A 21,846-nucleotide genomic window follows, 5' to 3' on the forward strand; every position below is an offset into this window, starting at 1 on the left:
ACCATGTGCGATAAACATTTCCCGGGAGACTGGCTTGGCCATCAGTCATGTTCTTTTTGCAGGGGATCTGGAACCAAGATTGAAAGGGCTGTTTCAAGTCTTCAACCTGATAAATAGTCTTTGTATTGCTGACTTTAGGAATTATCTGAGATTCTTTAATACAACTTTCTTCATTATTATATCCAAGCCTTTGCTAAATCCTTATTTCTGTAATCATAGAAATCATACTCATTTCTTCAGAAAACTCTCATTTCTCACATAGTATATGATGTCTTCTCCAATTACCCAAATCATAATGCTACTATTTATTTCTGACTTTTTATATTTTGGATATATAGAATGTATCTTTATTCTATACTTTGGTACTTAATTAAATTCAATCTTCTGGGAGATCCTGGGTAAATCAGTTAATTTCCCTGAGACTCAATTTTCTCATTTGTGAAAAGAGGATGACACTGGTCTCCTACTATTTCACAAGTTTTTAATAAACATTAAATAAGAAAACAGGAATGAAAAACTATAAAATACTTGTCAAATGTTAGGCATTACTGTTATTACAACTGTTCTGTGCAAGACTAGTACCCCTTTCATGAATTATAAATATTTTGAGGAAAAGGATATCTCATATTCTCTTGTATTTCTCTTCAAGAACTAGCCCTAAGGGTGGAGTTAACTCTTTGATCTAACAAATGGCAATGGCACATGATTATTATTTATCAGGCAAACACAAAAACAGTTAATCCATGCCTGTGGTTATTACATTCATGTATATATTCAACAGTCTCTGAAATACAAGGGAGTCTAAGAATAATGTATACTATGTATATTTTGAAGATCTATCTAGATCAGAGAGAAGGAAAGGGATCCATTTATTCAAATATTTTAAAAAATGTTTATATATACTGTGCAAGTCATTCTCTCTATATAAATAGAAGTAATATTCACTGCTTTGAGAAACTTATAATCTTAACTGGAAAGACAAAACATGAATATGAACTTAAGAGTTCACTTAGTCCACCCTCCTTTATAGAAACCCTTTATTTTTTAAAGCTTTACAAATAAACAAATGAAAATATCTCTTCTATCTAATTTAATTCCCTAAACCAAATATCTCCTCTTTCTCTTTTCTTGGAGAAAACAAAAAGCAAGTAGTTTCCATCTTCTGAAAAAAGTGTTTTGGTAATTACAGAGCAATCAACTATGCTTTAGCTTAAAAGACAAAACTGTAATCTTTGCTTAGAGATAAACAGCTTGGTATACCAAAAATGGAAGTTAAGCTTGATTGGACAGAAATAAAATAAGAGGATTTAAAAGGTAATGAAAAGATCCTGTATATTCAGTAAATGAAACCTGCCATTACTGGATGATGACACCAGCTGTAATATCTTCTAATTAACTACCATTACTCACTAAGCATCTGTGGATTACAACTTGGGTTTTCTATATAGTTTGTACTGAATGAGAAAATGGGCTCATAAACCAACTCCCTATTCTGTTCCCCTTTGGGAATAATAAATTGGCATACTGATTTACAGATAATCTCCTATGTAATGAATAATGTGAGCCTCCTCTTCAGAGATGAATCGTCTCCAGGCATGTAGATAAATACTAGGTCTTTAGATTTACAAAGCATAGCATCAGACTCTGAATGTACCATTCCAAAATATAACCACCTTGTAAGATTCCTTCTGAGTGTCTCTGGCTTATTGGGGTGACATTCAACCTGGTCACCTCTTCAAAATGCAACACAGGCTACAGAAATATAGGTACATACATTTAATATACCGTTAACATGATTTCTATATAGAAACAAGAGAAGTAGTTTAGAATTCTTAACATTAATGAAGAATTAATACTGAAATCACCTGGCAGATTACGAACATGCAAATTACCGACTGAAAATACTTTTAAGTATCTAAAAAACACCGAAAATTTTAAATTTAATACGTGGTGCAATTTTAATCCATGATGTAGACTGTTTTCACCTTCTGAATGAATATCTGCATACAAATTTGCTGTTTAAAGATTTCAATTACTTCTTCTAGTAACTGTGATTGAAATGCATTTCTAATTCATTGAAGGTTAAAATTCTGTAGAACTTAGGCTGTAGGAATGAAATAAATAGAACAAATACTTACTCTATTTGAAAAATTTCATCAGAGGCTTCCCAACTTTATGTACTCTATTGAGTTAGAAATTAACCTAAGTGCTTTTAGCTGTTTTTTTTTTTTTTTTTTTTTTTTTTAATTTGTTTAATAATGGAGGTATGGATTGGAGGCACAAAAATAATGACTAAATTTTCTGGACACACTCTCCAGTTAAAGAACTGACACAAAAAAGTGATTTGTAAGTTAATGTTTTTGAATAATTAAACTGTTCCTGTACTTTCAACATGCAACTTTCAATTTAAGGAAACAGAAACTGATGAAAGCTCTCACTGTCACAGCAATGTTCTACTATCACCAGCACCACTTTGGTAGCAGCTTTTATTGGAATCTATTAGTAATTCTCAAATGTATTTTCCTTGGTGACTTCCTTCAAAAAATAAAACTGTTTTGAAATCAATTCTAACAGTATTTTTATGAAAGACTACCAGAGTCTTCTAGCTTTTGGGACTAGTTTAAAAATGAGTATCTCCTTCCCTAACATTTTACCGTAATTATTATACCTTGGCTCTATAAATGCCAAATTCAGAATGAACCATGCTAAATATAAACATTTTACTATGAATTGGAAGTCAACTATTATGAATAAATTGTACATAAGATACGAAATTACAAAATCAATTCTCTCTAGTATTTGTTTGCTATATTGGCAAAAAATCGAATATTGAGGAAAAAACAGATGAATAGTAGGCAAGAAACTAATTCTTAAAAAGAAAAATATCACGTTAGTTAGAACTGCATATAAAAATTTTGCAAAAATACAAAAATTGTCCAGGGCCAACAGAAATATAAGAACACTTGGCAAACAGCTAATCTAAATAATATCCCAGTACTAGACAGTCTCTAGTTATCTTAAAATCTCACAAAAAATATATTTTTGCTTTTAGTTCACTTAGAACCACATGGCAATAGGCTAGAAGTTTACACATGATCATTACATTAGTTAGGCTTGGTAAACTAGAAAGTGTGCATGGCTGTCATCTAAAAAGTTACTTAGGACTTTGTAAAAAATGACAGAAATGACCAAATTGTTACTTATTTGGCTCTTGCTATACCAAATTAATACTGAAGTTTTAAAGGATTGTGTGGATCCTTGCTTCTAAATGCACCAGTCTAAAAGCAGAATTTAATATTCTGAAACACGGTAAAGTGTATTATAAAAAGAGCTTAGCAAAATTGCTTTAAAAGGTTTACTTTACTTTTAAAAGCATCTGTTGCTCCAGGTGCATGGTTTTTGTCTGGATGAAACTTCAAAGCAAGCTTTCTATAAGCTTTTTTCAAATCTTCATCACCAGCATCTTTTGTAACTCCAAGTACTTCATAGTAATTTTTACATTTGTTTATGCTGTGAACAAAAGAGTGTGTTATAATGTAAATTTCAAGGAAGAACCTCATGTAATATCTCTAATTGTTAATTTATTAGAATAGTATAAAGAACTGCATGTGGATTGTTTTCTCAATATCAAACAATAGCTCATCCCTTTAAGGGTCAGTGTGCTTCTTTATCTTTCTTGACTACAAACCATACCTCTAAACTCTTATCCAGTCTAAGTACTTGGCCATGAGAATGTCCTTGGTGCAATTTATCACAACTACAGAGAAGCAAAGTAAACAATAATTGTGCATGAAGATCAGAGCACACAGTATAACTAAAATTAAAGGATAAAAACAATTTTATAGTACTCTTAAGTACATAAAGAAATTCCAGAACTCCCTGTATGTTGCAGCTAAAGATTAATATGCAGAACATCCCAAGAATTTTGTTCATGTATAAAGTAAATCTAATCAAGTACCAAAGCAACAGTTTAGTGCATTTAAAACAACTGCAGCAACATGGAATATGACTCCCAGGGAGGAATGTAGACCTGGCACCGTGGGACGGAGAACATCTTCTTGACCAAAAGGGGGATGTGAAAGGAAATGAAATAAGCTTCAGTGGCAGAGAGATTCCAAAAGGAGCCGAGAGGTCACTCTGGTGGGCACTCTTATGCACACTTTAGACAACCCTTTTTAGGTTCTAAAGAATTGGGGTAGCTGGTGGTGGATACCTGAAACTATCAAACTACAACCCAGAACCCATGAATCTCGAAGACAGTTGTATAAAAATGTAGCTTATGAGGGGTGACAATGGGATTGGGAAAGCCATAAGGACCAAACACCACTTTGTCTAGTTTATGGATGGATGTGTAGAAAAGTAGGGGAAGGAAACAAACAGACAAAGGTACCCAGTGTTCTTTTTTACTTCAATTGCTCTTTTTCACTCTAATTATTATTCTTGTTATTTTTGTGTGTGTGCTAATGAAGGTGTCAGGGATTGATTTAGGTGATGAATGTACAACTATGTAATGGTACTGTAAACAATCGAAAGTACAATTTGTTTTGTATGACTGCGTGGTATGTGAATATATCTCAATAAAATGATGATTTAAAAAAAAAAAAAAAAACAACTGCAGCATTCTATGGTTTAAATATCAAAGCAAGTTAACACAGCCTGGCTAGTTAAGAGAATTCATCTGTGTCACTCTGTGAAAAAGAGAAAATTCTTAATAAAATGTATCATGGGACTCAAAATATTTGTTACACCAGATTTTTATTTGGTGAGCACACTCTAAAAGATTACTTAGGTAGTTTATAACCTTAGAAATGTAACAGATTTAAGTGAGGAGTCTTTAAAGTACATGAGGAATAGAAAAGAAATACTCTGGAGTAGAGAACATTGAATACTTTTTGGTAGTCAATCCCACAACTTAATAATTTTCCTTCTCTAAATTCCATGTTATACTTTAAATATTTTTTGTGAAGCACTTTGTTGACTTTAGATGTGATCCATGTGGGGATGACTTGACAACAGAAAGAGTAACAGGTGAAAGAATCTGAGGCATAATTAACTGCTCACTGGCAGCACAAGAACTGCAAAAACGTACTCATACTTTTCAAAGAAAAGAGACAAGGTCTATCTTGTTTTACTACTGTACCTATTAGCAATCACAATGCTTGGCACATGGTAGGTTTTCAGTAAATATTTTTGGAATGAATGAGGCTTAGTTCTCTTTTTATAATGCAAACCATTCATCATTTGTTATATAAACAAGGGGAAAGAACAGAAGGTATTATAAAAGATTATAGAAATTGTCTAATAATCACATCAACAAAAATCTGTTGTTTTCTTAATAGTAATAATTAATATTGAATTTTTATCTACTCTAAATAATATGAACACAATTCAACTTTATTTCATAAATATGGCATTTCCTTTATTTAATCAATAATACTTATTGAGCATCAACTATGTCTAAGACAGTGTTCTGGGCACTTGGGATACATCAGTGAACAAAATAGACAATGATCCCTGCCTTTGAAGAGACCCACTCTCCTAGGTTTGTTTAGAGACTATATGCAGAAAAACAGGGGAGGGAGACATTTACAGAACATCTACTGTCTATCAGGCAAAGTCCAAAATCCCATATCCATGTTCCCCAACCCATAAAGCTCTGAAAAATGAAAGTATTCTATAACTAACTAGACTGCAAAAAGCTGACCTGAACTCTTTTAGAGACAAAATTTGACCTGAATGAATGTGAAACTACTACAGTCTTCACTTATCCTATGTAAGCGTGAATACTTGTATATTTTGGGCAGAAATGTTACTGGTTGATTATGGGCTACTATCACAGATTCTGCTAAAACATTATGTAATATGTAATACACAGTCCTTATTACCTTTCGAGAATATGAAAAATTCTGAATTGCAAAATACATTTGGTCCCAAAGATTTCATATAGAGAATTGTGTAACTGTAGTATGCTGATAATTTTAAACAAATTATCTCATTTACTCCTCAATGAGTAGCTATCATTCCTACCTAGCCAATGAGGAAACCAAGGCTTGGAATGGTTCAGTAAATTGCAAAAAGTTACATAACTATTTAATAGATGGGAACAAGAATTATTTCTTCAATAAAAGTCTATCGAGCATCTACTCTGCTACGCACTGTTTCAGATGCTACAGCAGTGAATGAAACAGTCAAATATCCCTGCTCATATTAAATTTACAACTGGGGGAGACCAGGCAATGCAGAAATATACAAGTAAAATGTAAAGTATATCACATGGTGATAAGTATTGGGGGAAAAATAAAGTGGCAAAAGGGAAGAGGAATAGGGAATGAAAGGGGAGTCCTCCTGTTTTAATAGGGTGATCAGAGAGTGCCTCACATGGAAGGATTTAAACCTCAGTTTGTCTGACTTCAAAGTCCTGCTGTCTCAGAACCAGAATAAAGAAGGAAAGGAGTCCATTCAGACTCCAGAAGGACTAACCACTCTCTTTCTATTTATTTCTTACAATCAATGTTTAAACAGACTCTTTCCTCCTAGATATGTGAAATGTTTTTGTGCCCAGGAAACTCCTTTTCTGCTTCCCTTCTTGCTTAGCTAGTTTCTACAAGTGCTTCAAACTTCAGCTTATCTCCTTTCTCTAAGAACTCAAATTCCTCAAAATTCAGTTTGGTACACCCCTCTCTGAACTTAGTCCTATCCCAGCAAATACCACAATGTGATGCAGTTGCCTATGTACTTGCCTGACTTCTCTTTCAGAGTGTAGGCTTGCTCACCATATGTATTGGATGGATGAATGGATAGTTGGATGGATGGATGGATGACTGTTCTATTTGAGGGCAGAAATGGTGGAGAGCTAAAAGTCATGCTGCGAACAAAGGTGGTGAGTGCTGCAATGAAAATGTTGTTGGCACCCAAGTCAATGGGGAGTAGAGGAGAACTAATTAATAGAAGTAGAATAGAGAGTGGGACAAGGAATAGAGCTAAAAACTGGCAGACACTACTGAAATGGAGAAAACAAGAGGCAGTGATAAACTAAACACTGAGCAATCTTAAAGCCATTATTATTTGGTTTGAATGCATAAGATGTTTAATTATATAGCAGATTAGCCCTCTAAAATTATGTTTTATTGATATTTTCTGAACACAGAAAGCTGGGCAATAGAAAAAGGCAGCCAAGGAAAGGGTTGCTGGACAGTGTAGGGAAGGCTGCATAGAATTCACAATCCTCTAGAGATTGGTTAAAAGCTAAGAATAGCTATACAAAGAAAAAAGGATAGATAGGAACAACAATTATTTTACTAATTCTTAGAAGTGTCTGGATCCACCGTATTTCCCCTGTACTGAATTTCTGATACATATTTCAGGAGAAATTCTTAGAAAAGCCAGTAGAGAAGAATAAATTTATCATCATCAATGGACAGACTGAAGACCATATAATCAAAAAAGAAAAGAAGAAAACAAATGAACTGAAAAAGAGGTAACACATTCATATCATGAAAAGAAATACTGTGCAAGAAGGCAAAAAAAGATCTGCCTGAAACTTAATGGGAAAAGTATCCGACTCAGGCTTCATGTTTTCTTTTATGTGTTTGAAAACACTGGGGGTGAGGAAAAAGGGTCATCTTCCAATTCTCTTTTTTTCATGTGTTACAGTTGATTATTTAAATAGACTCTAAATTTAGTTGGTGTATAGGGAAATACTAGTTTATTCCTGAGACAAAGGATTATTTACCAGTCTGTCAAAATGTCTGTGTTTCTTTTCACTATAAGTTTTGGAGCTTAAATCAAATCCTGCGTTCAAATCCCAATAATTCAAATGACTAAACAGTTGCATAGAAGTGTATAGAATTGACAAATATAATGGTAGTCAGTGAATGATTTTACACTGACCTAAATTTTTTATATGAGTCTATTTTCAATGTAATAGTTAAAACTTCCTAAATTAGGTCCATGATACTTTTTACTTGATTACTTTTCAACATATTTCAACTCAGAGACAACAAACAGTGCTTGATTTCACAGAATGTTAGTTTGCAAAGTTACACAGTTTTTCTTCAGTCTTCACTACAAGCTAGTTCTTACTTATGCAATGGATGCAGTATTATTGCATGGCTTCTCCCCATTGAGCCAAATTGTCACTGAGCAACTTGTTTGCATAATCGTGCCTAACCAACAGATAACATGGCTTTCTTCAGAAAAATCCCCTGTGTATAAATAAAACAAAAACATACAGCATGTAAGTGTTTGCTGGTGATCTGCTACTTCGATAAGCAACATTTATGAAAGCTAATACAATAAGTGCTATATGATTTAGCAAGCAACTCATATTTATATAAAGTACTCATTGAAGTTTTTTAATGACTCTGGGATTCCACTAAAGAATGTTCCAATCATTTAGTTCCCAAGAAAAAAAATTACATTTGTTTAATTAAAAAGGTATAATAAAATTATTGACCAGAAAAATAAATGTCTAATACAAGTACGATATTAAACTAATTCCCTATCCATAAAGAATTCAATTTTATAAGAAAACAGAAGCCAACAGAAAGGAATTCCCTCAACATTTTATTTTCTCCATCTGCCCAACTTTCGTAACATACAAAGTGCACCCGCACCTACCATCTTCTTTCATTTTTCCATTGTCAAGTTGTCCCCCTGCTTAAAGCCAGATCCACTGGGTTTTGGAGAACCATGCATATTTTACATATGCATATGTATGTATGTATATATACACACACATATGCATATTTATACATAGTATTTATCAGTATATAAAACACATAAACAAATAAATGCCAATATATACAAATACATATATAAATATAAACAAATATTATCAACATTAAAATAGCACTGTTCTTCTTTCCTTATTTCTACCACTCATTGGGCTAGGCTTCTTTTCCTTTTGAGGCTAGTCTCAAGGGTAGAGAAAATGAAGAAAAACAATTTTTAATTTTCCAGTTTCTGGAAATTCCTATTCTCCAAAATTTCCAATTATATGTTTTTGGTCATATTTCCAAATATATAGGTGATTCTATGGCTTTTCTTAAAAAACAAAAAAAATCATAAAATTATTCTAAATAAAAAATCACCCAAACACATTTAATTTTATTTTGTGTGCTTCATTGGGAATATATTCTCCAATATACAGTAATTCCTACAAGAAAATGTAATTTGTTTCAGGATATTCCCAGAAATGGCTTTCAGCACACTGCTTAATTAATCAGAGTTTTCTGGAAGAAATTCAAAGAAAGAAACTGTCTTCGCAGCTACCTATGACAAAGTAGTACAGTTACCAATGAGTTTGGTAGCATTATTTACATTCTCAAAGTGCTTTGCTACCATTCATGCTAATCAAATAGCCTTTACATTGGCTTTAACATGATTAGGGACTCTTTTTCTTTTTTACTGTGGGTCACACCCAGATAAAATATTACAGCAAAGAGTCACCATTTAAATATATAGATTAAAAAAAGGCAAAACATTAATGGCTTAATATTTGATTTAAAAACTAACACTGGGTGGAAGGAATGTCAGCTAGATGGTGGTGTAAGAAGCTCAAAAATCTGATACGCACATAAAAACATTTAATAAGCAGAACCAACTTTCAGAACTCTGGAAAACAGTCAAAAGTTTACAGCAATTTAAGAGAATGCTGAATCAAGAAAAAGGCAACTTAAGAACAGTAGAAGAGCCTCATTGCACTTTTACTAGCACTTCCTCCGTCCATGCCATAGCTCTGCATGGGGGCAACTTGTTCTCCCAGATCAGGTCCCTAGTCCTGGGTTCTGAAGGGAAAAGAATTCCCCTAATTTGCAGACTGGGGTGTATTATGTTTGTTTCAATCTGGCTGGAGACAGACTGAAGAATTAAACAAAGGCATCTCTGTCCCATCTGTCCCAGAACTCACTCTGGATAGAGAAGCAGCTGGTATGGCCACTAAAACATAGGAAGAAAACAATCAATTGCAGCTGCCTGAGCTAAAATTAATTAAGTCATACCATACAGCATGGATGGAAAGGGCCTGGAATGAAAGGTCGCAGAGAATTTCTTGAGGAAAACAGGGCATTCAGACTATCTGTATATATGGGGGAATTCACAAGACTATGCCCAAAGCAAGATACATGCTCAGAAAAGAAATAAGAGGACCCTAAGCTTTCAACTAAGGTGGTTCCTTAGGCTCACTGCAAGGTTGGCTGAATGCTTAAAAAAAAAAAAAAAAAAAAAGGAGAAATGGGTATTTTTTTCTATTTTTTTTTGTCATTGGTGGTGGTGTTAGCTCCTGGCATTCAAGGAAATCTCTGTCATAATACTAGCTGAATACAGCCTTAATGAACAGAGACTTCAGTAAGAAAAATGTCAAGGAAAACAGGCTTTGCATAAACAATGTAGAAAGATCACTTAACAATAGACTACTAGAGTCTTCGCCAATGAGAAAAAAAAATAGCAAACCCTGGGGATGGAGATGAATCTCATTTCCAGAGTCAACAAATCAAAATATTCACATGTGCAGATTTCAAGAAAAACCCATAAGGCATGAAAAGAAAAAGGAAAAGATGGTCCATTCAAAGGAGTAAAATTAAGTGAAAGAAACCATCAATGAAGAAACTCAGATGTTGGACTTATTAAAATAAAGACTTTAAAATGATTGCCTTAAATACGCTCAAAGAGCTAAAGGAGAATATGGATAGGAATATCTGAACAAAATTACAATTTCAATAAAGAGATAGAAATTATAAAATGAAACCAAATATAAATTCTGGGACTAAAAAGAATAAAAACTGAAAATTCCCTAGAGGGATTCAACAGCAAAGTTGAGCTGGCAGAAGAAAGAACTTGAAGATAGGACAACTGAAATTATCCAGTCTGAGGAGACAAAAGAGAAAAGAATTAAGAAAAATGAATAGAACCAAAGGGACCCTGAAACAACACCAAGCGTACCACTATATGCATTACGGGAATCCCAGGACAAGAGGGAGAGGGGCAGGAAGAATATGTGAAGAAATAATGATTGAGAACTTCCGAAATTTGAAAAATGGCATAAATATACACATCCAAGAAGCTCAATAAACTCCAAAAAAGATAAACTCAAAGAGATCCGGTTGACCCACATAATAGTCAAACTGTCAAATGCCAAAGACAAAGATCCTGAAAGAAGCAAACAAGAAGCAACTTGTCTCATATAAGGGATCATAAACGAGATTAGATGCTAATTTCTCCTCAGAAACAATGGAGGTGAGAAGGCAGGGGGATGACATATTTTAGATGTTGAAAGAAAAAAAACTATAAACCAAGAATTCTATATCCAGCAAAGCTATCCCTCAAAAATGAAAGAGAAATTAAGACACTGAGTTAAACAAAACTTAAGGGAATTTGTTACAATTACACCTGCTCTACAAAAAATGCTATTGGGAACAGTGCTGGTTTGAATGTATTATGTCCCCCAGAAAAAGCCATATTCTTTGACGCAATCTTGTGGGGCAAGCGTTTTAGTGCTGATTAGATTGGAATCCTTTGAGTGTTTCCATGGAGATGCGCCTCACCCAACTGTGGGTGATGACTCGGATTGGATACTTTCCATGGAGGCGTGGCCCCACCCACTCAGTGTGGGCCTTGATTACTGGAGCAGTATATAAGCTCAGACAGAAGGAGTGAGCTTGCTACAGCCAAGAGGGACACCTTGAAGAATGTACTGGAACTGAGAGAGGAGCTTCAGCTTACAGAGTCATTTTGGAGACAGCCTTTGAAAGCAGACTTTTGCTCTTGAGAGGCTAAGAGAGGACAAATGCCCCAAGAGCAACTAAGAGTGACATTTTTGAGGAACTGAAGCCTACAGAGGAATGCCCTGGGGGAAAGCCATTTTGAAACCAGAACTTTGGAGCAGATGCTGGCCACTTGCCTTCCCAGCTAACAGAGGTTTTCCGGATGCCATTGGCCATCCTGCAGCGAAGGTACCCGATTGTTGATGTGTTACCTTGGACACTTTATGGCCTTAAGACTGTAACTGTGTAACCAAATAAACCCCCTTTTATAAAAGCCAATCCATGTCTGGTGTTTTGCATCCCAGCAGCATTAGCAAACTGGAACAGGAATCGATCAGGTTGAAAGGGAAAGTCACTAGACAGTAGCTTGAGAACTGTATGAAGAAATAAAGATCTCCAGTAAAGGTAACTACATGGGTAAATATAAATGCCAGTATTATTGTATTCTGGTTTTGTAACTCCAGTTTTTATTTCTGACATGATTTAAAATACAAATGCAAAAAAAGTAATTAAAAATCTATAGTATGGGGCACACAATGCATAAAGATGTAATCTGTGACAAAAAAAAAACTTTAAAGTATGGGAGCACATATAGGGCAGTGTTTGCTATTGAAGTTAAATTCAAATGAGTTTGCTATACATGCAACATAACAAATTTAAACCCTATGGTAAACAGAAAGAAGGTATCTAAAAGTATACACAAAAGGAAATAAGAAGGAATTCTAAATGGTTCATTGAAAAAGATCAACTAAATGCAAAAGTTGGCAGGCTGAAGGAAATGAGGGGATAAAAAGATTTAAGACTTAAAAAACAAATAGGAAAGTGGCAGAATTCCTATATTAGCAGTAATTACTTTAAATGTAAATGGATTAAACTTCCAATCAAAACACAGAGAATGGCAGAATGGATAAAAACACACAACCCAACTATATGCTGTCAACAGAAGACTCATCTTAAATTCAAAGATACAAGTAGGTTGAAAGCAAAAGGCTGGAAAAAAATGCTCTTTACAAATAGTGGCTATGACAATGGATGGCTATATTAATATCAGACAAAATAGACTTTAAATTGTAAACTGTTGTAAGAGACAAGGGAGGACACTATTTATTGCAAAAAGGGTCAACTGATCAAGAAGATTTAACAATTCTAAACATAAACACATCTAACAATAGAGCCCCAAAATACATGAAGCAAACACTGAGTGAACTGAAAGCTGTAATGCATAGTCTAGGATAACAGGAGACTTAAACACTGCTTTCAATAATCTAGACAGAAGTTCAAAAGGAAATAGAGGGCTTGAACAATATTATAAACCAACTAGCCCTAATGCATATACAGAACACTTCACCCCACAATAGCAGAATGCACATTTTCCTCAAGTGCACTTGGATCATTCTCCAGGATAGACCATATATTGTCACAAAACAAGTCTGAATAAATGTAAAAAGACTAATATCATAAAAAGTACCTTCTTTGACCACAGTGGAATGGAGCCATAAATAAAAAAAAAGAAGTGGAAAATTCAGAAATATGTGGAAATTAAACCACATCCTTAAACAATCAGTGGCTCAAGAAGAAATAAAAGGGACATTAAAAATTTCTTAGAGATGAATGAAAACAAAAATATAACATACTGAAACTTATGGGATTCAGCAAAGGCAGTGCTGAGAGGAAAATTATAGCTCCAGATACTTACATTTGAAAAAAGAGGAATGAGCTCAAATCAATAGCCTCCTTTTACACCTTGAGAACTAGACAAAGAAGAGGAAACTAAACCCAAAGTTAGCAGAAGGAAGAAAATAATAAAGATTAGAAAAGAGATAAATACAACAGAATAAACAATAGAGAGAATTAACAAACCAAAGGTTGGTTTTTTGAAAACGTCAATAAAATTGACAAATCTTCAGCTAGATTGACAAAGACAGATAAAAAACAAAAATGACTAAAATAAGAAATGAAAGTGGGGCCATGACTACTAATCTCACAGAAATAACAAGATTATAAGAGAAAACCACTAATGACTGTACACCAACCAATTAGATAATCTATATGAAATGGACAAATACCTAGACACAGAGAAATTACCTAAACCAACACAAGAAGAAAAAGAAAATCTCAACAGATCAATAACAAGGAGAGACTGAATAAGTAATCAAAGCCTCCCAACAAAGAAAAATCCAGGACCTGATGGTTTCACTGGTGAATTCCACCAAATATTCAAAGAAGAATTAACACCAATCCTTCTCAATATCTTTCAAAAAACTGAAGAGGAGGGTACAAGCCATAACTCATTCTATGAAGCCCACATTACCTTGATGCCAAAGACAGAGAAAGACATCACAAGAAGAGAAAATTACATTTTCCCTTATGAATATATATAAAAAACCTTCAACAAAATACTAACAAATGAATCTCAAAACACATTAAAAGGAATAAATGCCACAACAGGTGGAACTTATTCCAGGAATGCAAGGTTGGTCAACTTAGGAAAATCCATCAATGTTATACATCACATTAATGGAATGAAGGAAAAAAACAATAGCAAAAAAAGGATATGACAGAATCTAGCACTTTTTCTTGACAACATTACTCAGAAAAATAGGAATAGAAGAGAGTTTTCTCAACTCTATAAAAGGCATATATGATAAACCTGCTGCTATCATCATATTTAATGTTGAAATACCGAAAGCTTTCCCTTTAAGGTCAGGAATAAGACAAGGATGCCTACTTTTACCACTGGTATTCAATATTATAGTGGAAATTCTAGGCAGAGCAAGAAGGCAAGCAAAAGGAATAAAAGAAAGGAAAAAGTAAAACTAACTCTATTTGCAGATGACAGGATCCCATATTTGGAAAATCCCAAAGAATCCACAAGCAAGCTACTAGAGCTAATATACAAATTCAACAATGTTGTAGAGGCATAAGACTGACACACAAAAATCAGTTTTGTTTCTACACATCAGAAATGAACACTGTGAACAGGTAACAAGAACAACAAAAAATTCCAGTTACAACAGCACCTAAAAGAATAAAATATCTAGAAATAAATTTAACCAATAATGTGAAAGACTTGTACACTGAAAACTGTAACACTGCTGAAAAAAATTAAAGAATACCTAATTAAATGAAAAGACACCCCATGTTTATGGATTAGAAGACTTAATATTGTTAAGCTGTCAATACTATCTAAAGAGATCTAGAGATTATCTCAATGAATTCTTATTAAAATTCCGATCACCTTTTTTGCAAAAATGAAAAGGCCAATAATCAAATTTATATGAAATTGGAAGGGTCCTAAATAGCCAAAACAATCTTGACGAAGAAAAACAAAGTTGGAGGAATCAAACTTCCCAATTTCAAAACTTACCACAAAGCTACAGTAACCAAATAGTGTGGAACTGGTATAATGATAGACAGATAAACCAAAGGAACAGAATTGTGAATCCAGAGATAAAACTCTCACATGTATGCCCAATTGAGTTTTGACAAGGGCACCAAATCCACTCAATGAGGAAAAAATAGTCTCTTCAACAAATGGTGCTGGGAAAGCTGGACAGCCACTGTGCTGGTTTGAATTTGCTTTGTACCCCAGAAAAGACCACGTTCTTTTAGTCCATTCTCGTGGATGGAACCTTTTGGTTAGGCTATTTCAACTGAGATGTGACCCAGCTCATTTAAGATAGGTTTTAATCCTTTACTGGAATCATCTGTGAAGAGGAAAAAAGACAGTAAAAAAAACAGAGAGCTTAGGGAGAAACACCCAGAGACATTTGAAGATGGCCACTGAAACCAGAACCAGGAAAGAAGGACCAGCAGATGTCACCATGCATGTGACAGAGGGACCCCGGATGCCAGCAGCCTTTCCTCAGAGAAGGTATCTCTGTCTTGATGCCTTAATTTGGGCATTTTCATATCCTTAGAACTATAAATTTGTAACCTAATAAACCCCATTGAAAAAGTCAATCCCTTTCTGGTATATTGTATTTTGGCAGCTTCAGCAAACTGAAAAGAGATTTTGGTACCAGAGAAGTGGGGTGCTGTGAGATGCAAATACCAAAAATGCTGGAACGACTTTATAAGTGGATAAGGGGGAGATTCTGGAAGAATTGTGAGACGCTTGACAGAAAAGGCCTAGATTGCTTTCTTCAGAGCTATCTAGAGTACTTCCAATGCAGCCTTAGACAGAAATGATGAATGTGTCATTGCCAACTGCAAGAAAGGTGATCTTGTTTTAAAGTGGCAGAGAACTTGGCAAAATTGAGTACTGTGTTGGATGTGAGGCAGAATCTGAAAGCAATGAGCTCCGATACCTAGCTGAGGAAATTTCCAAACTAAATGTGGAAAATGCAGCCTGGCCCCTCCTTGCAGCATATAGTGAAATGTGAGAGGAAAGGGATAAGCTGAGAAATGAACTCTTGGGTACAAAGAAACCAGAAATTGATGGTTTGGAAAATTCTGAGTTTCCAGAAAGCAAGTCCCCAGAGAATATAGGCAATGTGAGGATTTAACCAATCAGCCATTTCAGTGTGAGAAAGGATTGGATATGGAGTTATCCAGATAGAAAATGTGAAAAGTCCTATTGCCTGACAGGCAGGGCCTCTGTGAGCTGCATGACAAACAGACAAGTTTTTTGTGAGATCTGAATGAATGGAACCACTGCCAGCCTGGACTAAAGGGGACAGAAAACAGACAGATTGAAGGAAAAATGACTTCAAAGGCAGAACCAAGGATGCTAAGGTCTGGAGTCAAGAGAGTGGGCCAGGAGAGTGGACCAACCCATGCATGTGAAGAGGGTGAGTTTGCCCTGGAGTTTGCGGAGGGTGGGCCTTCCTCCCTGTTGTTCAGGAAGTGTTACCACCCCAGGGCTCCTGGATGCCTGGGGAATTGAGGGGAGCTTGGCCGCTCCAGTGTTCAGGAAGAATGCAGCTACTCCAAGCATCAGAGAGAATGGAGCACATTCCCCAGGGATTGGGGAGCACCTTACCGCCACCCCACTGTTTTAAGGGGGTTGAGAGTGCGCCTCAGAGATGGCAGAGAGTCTGGGTGCTGCCCTGAGGCTTGAAAAGATTGGCACTGAGAGAGTTTGGAGATAGCAGGGCTGTTGCATAAGCCCTTGGAGAAAGTGGGACTGCCATTCTCTCAAGCTCTAAGGATAAAATGTCTTTCTGTAGATGACTCTCAGACTTTGAAATCTAATGGCATTTGCCATTAGACTTTGAAATCTAATGGCGTTTGCCAAAAGGATCTGTTTGGAACCTTTGTCCCCTGTTTTCCTTCCAATTTCTCCCTTCGGAAATGGGAACATTTATCCTATGACTATCCCTCCTTTGTATGTATATTGGAAGCAGATAACTTATTCTGAGTTTCACAGGTCTACAGCCAGAGGAGAATTCTGCCTTAGGAAAGACCATGCCTGTAACTGACTGTGACAAAAAAAGACCATGTTCTTTTAACTCATTCTTGTAGAGGCAGAAATATTGTGGGTGGAACCTTTTGGTTAAGCTATTTGAACTGAGATGTGACCCAGCTCATTCAAGGTCTTAATCCTTTACTGGAGTCATTTATGAAGAGGATAAAAGACAGTAAAAACCCAGAGAAGTTAGAGAGAAATGCCCAGAAACATCTGGAGACAGCAATTGAAACCAGACGCAGGAGAAAAAGGACCAGCAGACATTGCCATGTGCCTTCCCATGTGACAGAGGAACCCCAGATGCCAGCAGCCTTTCCTCAGAGAAGGTATCTTCCTCTTGGTGCCTTCATTTGGACATTTTCATGGTCTCAGAACTGTAAATTTGTAACCTAATAAAACTCAACTGAAAAAGCCAACCTATTTTTGGTATATTGCATTCTGGCAACTTTAGCAAACCAAAATAGGGCATGCAAAAGAATGAAATTGGATCCCGACTTCTTACTGTATATAAAAATCAACTCAAATGGATCAACAATCTAAGTATAAGAGCTACAACCATAAAACAACAAAACTCTCAGAAGAAAACACAGGGGGAAATTTCTGGAACCTTGTACTTTGCAATGGATCCCTAAAAATGACATCAAAAGCATTAGCAGGTAAAGAACAAATATATAAATGGACTTCATCAAAGTTAAAAACTTGTGCATCAAAGGACATTATCAAGAAAGTAAAAAGACTACCTATTAAATGGGAGAAAATACTTGGGAATCTGACAAGGGTTTAATATCAGGATTATATAAAGAACTCCTACAAGTCAACAATAAAAAGACAAGCACCACAATTAAAATATGGGCCAAAGATGTGAGTAGACATTTCTCCAAAGAAGACATACAAATAACGTATAAGCACATGAATATATGCTCAAATTATTAGTGAAAAATCAAAATGAGATATCACTTCATACCCTTCAGGATGTATCTTATTAACAAAATGGAAAACAAGTGTTGGTGAAGATTGTGTAGAAACTGGATCTTCTGGGCATTGCTGGTGAGAATGCAAAATGGTGCAGCTACCGTAGAGAACACTTTGGCCGTTTCTCAAAAAAGTTAAACACAGAATTATCATATCACCCGGCAATTCTACTCTTAGATATGTACCCCAAAGAACTGAAAGCAGTGACTCAAACAGATACCTATACCTCGATGTTCATAGCATTATTCACCATAGCCAAAAAGTGGGAACAACCCCAACGTCCACCACAGAGGAAAGGATAAACAAAATGTGATAAAGACTTACAATGGTTTATTATTCAGACATAAAAAGGAATGAAGTTCTGATACATGTTACAACATGGATAAACTCTGAAAATATTATGCTAAGTGAAATAAGTGCAGATACAAAAGGATAAATATTTTATGATTCCACTTACATGAAATATCTAGAAAAAAGAAAATTCATAAAGATAGAAAGTAGATTAGAGGTTACCAAGCAGCTGTGGGAACAGGGAGCTATTATTTAATGGGTACAGAGTTTCTGTTTTGGGTGATGAAAAAGTTTTGGTAATGGATGGTAGTGATGGCAGTACAACATTGTAAATGTAAGTAATGCCCCTAAATTGTACATTTAAAAATGGGTGAAATGGCAAATTTTGTGTTACATATATTACCACAATAAAAAATACATTTATATAAGTGAAAAAGAAAAAAAAAAACTAAGACTGGGTGATAAATCATTTTTCGCAATAAAGCAAATCTGCATCTTAAAAAACCTTCAATTCCACATTATGGTGAGTAAATAAAAAATGAATTAAAAAGCAAGAATGTGAAAAATAGGAAGGGGGGTAAAAAAGAGTAAATAACACTAAAACAGAAATAGATAAGAAAGGGCAAGATGGAGGCTTAATCGATAACTAGGTTTATCTAGTCTTCACTTGAGCTAGTTCCTCTCCATGTGAATTATCTGATTAATCACTGTTCAGAGCCCTTTCTCCTAAATTTTAGTTTCTCTAGGAAAATAACATAAGAGGCATCATTTTCCTTAAACTGTAACAGAAAACAAAACTATATTTTTACTAATTTTTCATACTTATTTCCAGAAAACTTTTTTCTCATTCACAAAATTATTAAAGTCAGATCCCCAAAACCCAGTTTATATTTCTTCAATTCTACCTAATTCTTCTGCTTTAAGTAGGAGTGTATCATGAAGTAAAACTAAAACAGTGAGGCAGTATAATCAGTTAGAAAAATATTAAAAGGAGAGAGAACATTATGGTATGTGTATATGTGTGTGTATACACACACACACATATATATGTAAATAAAGCTTTGAAGAAAGACTATAAACAGCAAACAGCAACAAACTACCCTTCATTAATATAGAGAATTGAAAATACCATTGCTATTGCCCTCAATTTTCCTCATATGTAATTCTCCCACTCATTTATACATAAAACATAACTATTCTTCATCTTCCTTCACTAATCTAAAAACTGTACTTTGTCAAAACTTGAAACAGTTTTCCTTTTTAAAGATTATTTGGAAATAGTTTTGTGTCTTACAGTTATTTTCAAAGACTGAACTTTCCATAGAGTTGGTAAGTTATAGACTGATTTCATAAAGAATATGAAGTATAAGACACACCCAGATTTTCAATTCCTCAACATCCATTTTTCTATAAGTCATAATACATTTTTAGGCTTTATAACATAAAAAATTACATTGGTATGAATTAGAGTTGAAATATAAATTGTATTTATCCCTACCTGAGAACTCCATCTACTTGGTCTTTGGTGTAGCCTTTTCCACTCTCGCCGCTACCAGATGTGCTCTCTTTTGTACAGTTAGGCTTGTTGTGGTCACTACTACTTGATGGTTTTCGGCAATGAGGGGTATTTCCAGCTGTGCTTCCATTTTTCATAATGATTTCTAATAGTGCTGTAGAAACATACAGAAAGTATACTGGGCCTGTTTACATCAAGGTACATGCATCATGTCTTGAGAAGAAAGTTATAAAACAGAAAAAATTAAGTACTGTGTTCTCCAAAAATATTTACCATAGGGTCTTTTTAGATACCAAGCATCCATTTTTGTACATTATTGTTACAGACCACTAATGACCATTTAGAAGTAAAATGTTAAGAAATTTAAAGGTGATACCTTGATATTACTATCATTCAATTATGTATGACAATTTTCATTTGTCATATCTTCTCATATATAATTCTCCCAATGAAATGCAGAATATCAAAGAAAAGGAGAATCATAAATATAGCCAGTGAGAACACCTTCAAAGAAACAGTGATTAGACTTTCCTCTTTATTTCTCAAAAGCAGTAATGGTGGTAAGAAGGTGTTGGAATAATATCTGCAAAACGCTCAGAGAAAATAACTTTCAGCTGAGTTCTATATTATTTTTCTAGAAAGTGTGCAAAATAAAAACATTTTCAAACAAACTGCAAAGTGAAACAATTTACTACTAACAGAGTATCACTAGAAAACAGTGTAATATATATATTTCAAGCAGAAGGAAAATTATTCCAGAGGGGCTAAGATACAAGAAGGAATGGTGAGCAAATACTGTGGTAAATGTGCAAACAAATCTAACTAACATTGTGTTTACAAAATAATAATGGATATCTGAGATTGGCTTTAAAATAATCTGGTGGAAAGATAGGTAGATGAAAGCAAGAAGTAAGGGCTGACGGTACATAGGAAGTAATAATGGCCATAGATTGGTAACGGTTAAAGATGTGTGACAGGGATTGATAACGGTATTCTCTCTCCTTTTGTGCATGCTTGAAACTTTCCATAACAGAAGATAAAACAAAGTATAAAAAATTAACAGAACTAAAAGTAAACAAATAGAAAAATCCATCATCATGGTAGATGATTTTAAAACATTTCAATCAGTAATTAACATCAGTTATATAAAAAGTATCACTAAGGATACAGATGACATAAACCTCTAATTTATCAAGCTTGATCTAAGAGACATAAACATATTCTACTCAAAAATTGCTGACTATTCATTCTTTACAAGCACACAAGGAATGAAAACTGACAACATCATAGGAAGACCTTAAAATGATCCTCTTCAAGTCCCGAAGAATTTGTATCATACATACCACATGCAATGAATACAACGAATTTAAGTTAGAAATAAATTATGAAAATGCAACTCGAAAATGAAACTAACAAACACAACTTTCAAAATGCAACAAGAAAAAAAATCACAAATGGGTTGGAAAGGAAAAAATAAATATTTGGACAACTAATGGATCAAAGAAATAATCATAAAAGAAATTAGAAAGTATTTAGAATTAAATGAAAATGAAAATACCATACATCACAATCGGTGGGTTAACAAATAGTGGTAGGACAAACTGTATAACTACACACAAAAGAATGAAGTTAGACTCCTCCCTCACAACAGATGCAAAAATTAACTCAACATAGATCATACACCTACATGTAAGAGCTAAAACTATAAAACCCTTAGAAGAAAATGGGCTTAAATTTTTGTGATCTTGGTTTAGGCAAAGCATTCTTAGATAAGACACCAAAAGTACAAGCCACGTAAGAAAAAACAGAGAAATTCAACTTCCTCAAAAGTAAACACCATCAAGAAAGTGAAAAGACAACCCACAAAGTGGGAGAAAATATTTGCAAAGTATATA

The 21,846-nt window shown here is 34.6% G+C and overlaps 1 protein-coding gene across 5 annotated transcripts in view; it reads right to left on the bottom strand.

The window, feature by feature from the left end:
- DNAJB14 (DnaJ heat shock protein family (Hsp40) member B14) overlaps window positions 1-21,846 on the bottom strand; it is a 62,552-nt gene that overhangs the window by 25,930 nt on the left and 14,776 nt on the right. For 2 of the 5 annotated variants that reach the window (XM_037830327.1, XM_037830328.1), the window contains exons 2-3: window positions 19,934-20,105; window positions 3,365-3,510 (exon numbers count right to left, since the gene is read on the bottom strand). In XM_037830327.1, the coding sequence (XP_037686255.1) occupies window positions 3,365-3,510; window positions 19,934-20,105 (318 nt within the window). Of the gene's footprint in view, window positions 1-3,364; window positions 3,511-8,082; window positions 8,205-19,933; window positions 20,106-21,846 lie in introns of those variants that run through there. The other 3 variants (XM_037830329.1, XR_005215915.1, XM_037830330.1) reach the window with 3 other exon arrangements.

This window comes from Choloepus didactylus, chromosome 3 (assembly GCF_015220235.1).
Source record: "Choloepus didactylus isolate mChoDid1 chromosome 3, mChoDid1.pri, whole genome shotgun sequence".
In the NCBI taxonomy this organism is placed as follows: domain Eukaryota; kingdom Metazoa; phylum Chordata; class Mammalia; order Pilosa; family Megalonychidae; genus Choloepus; species Choloepus didactylus.